Here is a 3,757-nt window from a genome sequence, read left to right on the forward strand (position 1 = left end):
ATTAGTTCATTTATTGACTTATTCAGCAAACCTTTATTGAGTACTCACATGTGCCAGTCTGATAGGCATGATGATACACTGTGGACACAACCAAGCCTGGTCCCTGCCCTTATGGAGTGAGCCAACAGGGAAGCCCCTTACAGCCTACAGGATACTATAAAGAAGGTTACCTGAAGAGGTTAGTAACATGAGGACTCCCTAAACGGACCCTACTGAGAAATATTTACACAGAAGCTTGAGAAGCTACCACATGTGTGTAATCTCATTTGAATCATGCAACAAACCTCCTGAGACAGGTTGTACTCCCTTTATAAAGAGGGTAAAGATGTGCCCAAGGTCACAAAGGTTTTAAGTGACAGGGATGATGCTTCAGCCAAAAGACACTGACGTCCCTGCCACACTGTTCTACAGGGGAAGGTGGGTACATACAGGCACACATGCTTGATTGACCTGGAGTTTCCTCTCCAAATTCCCACCAATCATACAGGTAAAAAGCCCTTCTCCTTCTGCATCTTCTTGCTTATATTACCTGGGGATTCTTTTCTAGGGGTTTCATGTATATTTGCCTTGTGTTTCTAATTAGATTGTAAACTCCTGACCCGCAGGGACCAGATCATCCATTTTCTTTGCAACCTTCTGCAGTACTGCAGTCACCCAGTAATGCCTGCTGCATGAATGAACCTGTAGAGATAAAAATACTTTATGGTATTACCATTTATTGCTTTCTTGCTTTTATTTGGCTTTGTGATAGGACTACATTGTAAACTTCTGGAGAGCAGAGAAAATGGCTTAGTGCTTTCCTTATACTCATCAGGCACCGTGCAAAATTTGATCCTCACATGCCTTTTTGATGCTCTGGATAATATTAGCACGCTGGAGTGTTTTGTGTATCTAAGGACCGGGGTTGTCAACCTCTCCGTGTCGGGGAATGTTCCTTCCTTTCCACTGTAAGCTCCCATGGCGCCTAGGACAGGGCTAGATTACCGCAGAACACCAGCGCCCCCCCCCCACCACCCGACGCCGCCCCTCCCCCCGCCCCAAATGCATATTTTTATTCCTAAGGAGGCGGTCTGCGAAAATGGCAAGCTCTTGCATAACCCCAGACCTTGCGAGGAAATGAGCAAAGTGGAAGGGGATTTGAAGGCAGGTCAGAAATGGCCTGGGTGAGAATGCCGAGGTTTTTCTCTGTGCATCCAGCCTGAGTCAGCCCAGCAGGAGTCCAGCCGCGCGCCGCCCGCAGTCCCGGGCCGGGAGGCAGTCGGCCCGCCCGCCCCGCGCGCCCCCCGGGAGCTGTCCAGACGGCCCCGCCCGCGCCTACCTGGGCACTCACCCCGCCGCGCGGCCTCTCCGCCTCCCACCCCGGCCGCAGGAGCCCGTCTTGGGCCTGCCCCGCCGCCTCCCCGCCTCCGAAGAGCCCCGCAGGCGGCGCGCTCGCAGCCTCCTCCGGGCCGGCCAGACAGCCAGGGGCGCGCCGGGGGCGGCTCGGCCAGGCTCGGCGGGGCTCGGCGGGCTCGCCCCCGGCCGGGCGCCTGCAGGGGGCGCGGGGACGGCCCCACCCCGCCGTCTTCCCTCTCCCTCCCGGCTCCCTGGATCCGCGCCGGGAGGAAATGATGTGTTGCTGCCTGGTTAATCACAGCTCCAGACACTCATTGGCCGAGCGCTCCGCAGCCACTTCCTTCTCCTCCTCCTCCCGCTCCTCCCGCTCCGGCTCCGGCTCTTTGCAGCCGCCGCCGCCGCAGCCTGCCCCTCGGCGCTGGGGGAACTTTTCTACTCTCAGTGACCGTCCCCCCCCACGACTGCCCCCCGGGCCAGCCCCCATCCGGCCCGCCCCGCCCGCGGCCGTCCTCCCGGCCCGTGCCGCGGCGCCTCGGGAAGTTTATTCCGTCCGCCCTCCTCCCCTTCCTTCTCCTCCGCCTCCTCTTCACCCCGCCTCCCCTCCCTCCCCCGGCTCTTTCCCCGGGGTGGCTGCCGCTGCCGCCGCCGCCGCCGCTGCTGCTGCCAGGCTGCTCTTCGGCCAGCCGCACCGGCCCCAGGGCTGGAAGGCACCCGGCCCCCCGCACCCGCCCGCCGCCGTCGCCGCCGCCGCCTCTCGGGGACGGCCGCCGGCCCTCAGCCCCGCGGAGTTCCGGGCTCCCTCGCCGGCTGCACCGCCCCGCCCCGCCCCGCGCCGACCTGCAGCGCCCGGCTGGCTAGCACTCCGCCTCCCCCCGGCTCAGCCCCCCGCAGCCGCCGGACAAGAGGTGAGGGCAGGTCGCCCGCCGCGCCAGCCGGAGCTCGGGGGACCGAGGGAGGGGAGAACCTAGCGGGAAAAGGGGCAGGAATTGGGGGTGGAGGGTGGGCGTCTGCGGTGCCTCCCCCTCGCTTTCATTCCTTTCTCCCCCCAAGCCGATTCACTCTCAGTGGGGGAAGCAGCCGCGGAACAAAACTGTCTTGCGGTGGGCCTGAACTGCTGGTGGGATGTGGGAGAGGGCAGAGGCATGGAGTGGGGTGGTCTCGGGTTTGCAGTGTGTGTGCCTGTAGTGAACTCCTTCAGGGTGTACGCCTCAGACTTGTAAATCGATCTGGCCGCCTGACCACGGGGCTCACCTTCCCAGCTGAGCTTGGTAGAGAGTCAAGGGATGGGCAAATCACCCCCACCCTCAAAATATCCGTCTCTTCCAAGAGGAATTTTCTGCTGGAGAGACAGCCAATAAACTCTGCTCAACGCCCTCCCTCCCTCCCTCCGTTCTTCCTAGCTGCAGTTTCAAAAAGCTTCAAAGCCAGGAATGTGGGATTCATCTTCCGATCCCCAGAAGGCAAATGTGGTTACAGATGTTGCACGGTACTTTGCCAAGTTTAAAACCCTTCCTTCAACACTGTAACCGAAACAGTGAGGCTGGAGCCGTGGGTGCGCTGGGGAGAGAGGTGGGCCTCTACCGTGCTGGAAGCACTCACTTCCGTCGGGTTCTAGACTGTTTCAGCTCTGTCCAGTTTGTGCTAGATAGGTCTCCCAATCTTCCCCGACCCTCCCTTTTTCCCTCTGGAGTTTTGAACGCTCCTTGCATGGGAAAGAAGCTGTAGAAGAAGCTCCTTAGGGAAGAAAACATTCCACTTAGTAGCAGAAGAAAAGTCTTGGTTAAAAAGTTGTGCTTACTGTGGCTTTGGTAGAGAGATAGGAAAGTAATACAATGGATTTGTTAATTTCATTGGGCTTTCTTTCTTTTTTGAAGTGTGTGTGATGGGAGTTAGATTGTGAGAGAAGGGACTATCTCATCCGCATTTTGTATATTTTTGAAAAGAGGCCTGGCATTTAAACACAGACTAGCCCAGTGGTTTTAAAGAATCCTGTTCCAGAGATGCAGACTACTCTGACAGCCCAAGGAAAGTCGGTGGCAAAAAATAGACACCACCTCCCCTTTCCCCCCAAAAAATTCTTCCTGGAAAGGTGGTGGTAAGAAATTTCAAGAGATGGGCTGATCCAAGTGGCGGGCCTTAAATGGAAACACTATAGTATGTCCTGGCACTTGTCTCTGGAGGTGGGTGGCTGGCGGGGGGCCCGGGCTCTGGCAGCCAGCAGACGCTAGACTTGTGCTGACCTCAGACACTGGCCTCGCCCTCCAGTTTTACAGTATGCTTGAGTGTGAAACATGGATCTTCCCCATTTTGCTGATGGGGACACAGGGGTCGTTCGGAAGGTTATCTTAGGCCTAGACAGGATTTGGATCACCTGGCTTCTGAGACCAAACCACTTTTTTTCCTGATTCAGTTGTTTTTGTTT

General features: G+C 57.5%; 1 protein-coding gene across 1 annotated transcript; it reads left to right on the plus strand.

Annotated features, from left to right (window-relative positions):
- Positions 1-957: 957 nt before the first annotated feature.
- Positions 958-2,861, plus strand: LOC138076282 (basic salivary proline-rich protein 2-like). Its single transcript, XM_068968458.1, has 3 exons — positions 958-1,147; positions 1,204-2,240; positions 2,736-2,861. Exons 1-3 carry the CDS (start codon positions 958-960, stop codon positions 2,859-2,861), a joined length of 1,353 nt encoding a protein of 450 aa, XP_068824559.1.
- The last annotated feature ends 896 nt before the right edge of the window (positions 2,862-3,757 follow it).

The sequence above is a fragment of the Capricornis sumatraensis genome, chromosome 3, assembly GCF_032405125.1.
Source record: "Capricornis sumatraensis isolate serow.1 chromosome 3, serow.2, whole genome shotgun sequence".
NCBI lineage: Eukaryota > Metazoa > Chordata > Mammalia > Artiodactyla > Bovidae > Capricornis > Capricornis sumatraensis.

Bases quoted from the DNA above. Each gene is read 5' to 3' on its own strand.
- LOC138076282 (XM_068968458.1), top strand. From the start codon at position 958: ATGGCGCCTAGGACAGGGCTAGATTACCGCAGAACACCAGCGCCCCCC. The intron at 1,148-1,203 runs GTCAGAAATGGC...ATCCAGCCTGAG, and splicing joins GGAAGGGGATTTGAAGGCAG to TCAGCCCAGCAGGAGTCCAG. The intron at 2,241-2,735 runs GTGAGGGCAGGT...CGTTCTTCCTAG, and splicing joins CCGCAGCCGCCGGACAAGAG to CTGCAGTTTCAAAAAGCTTC.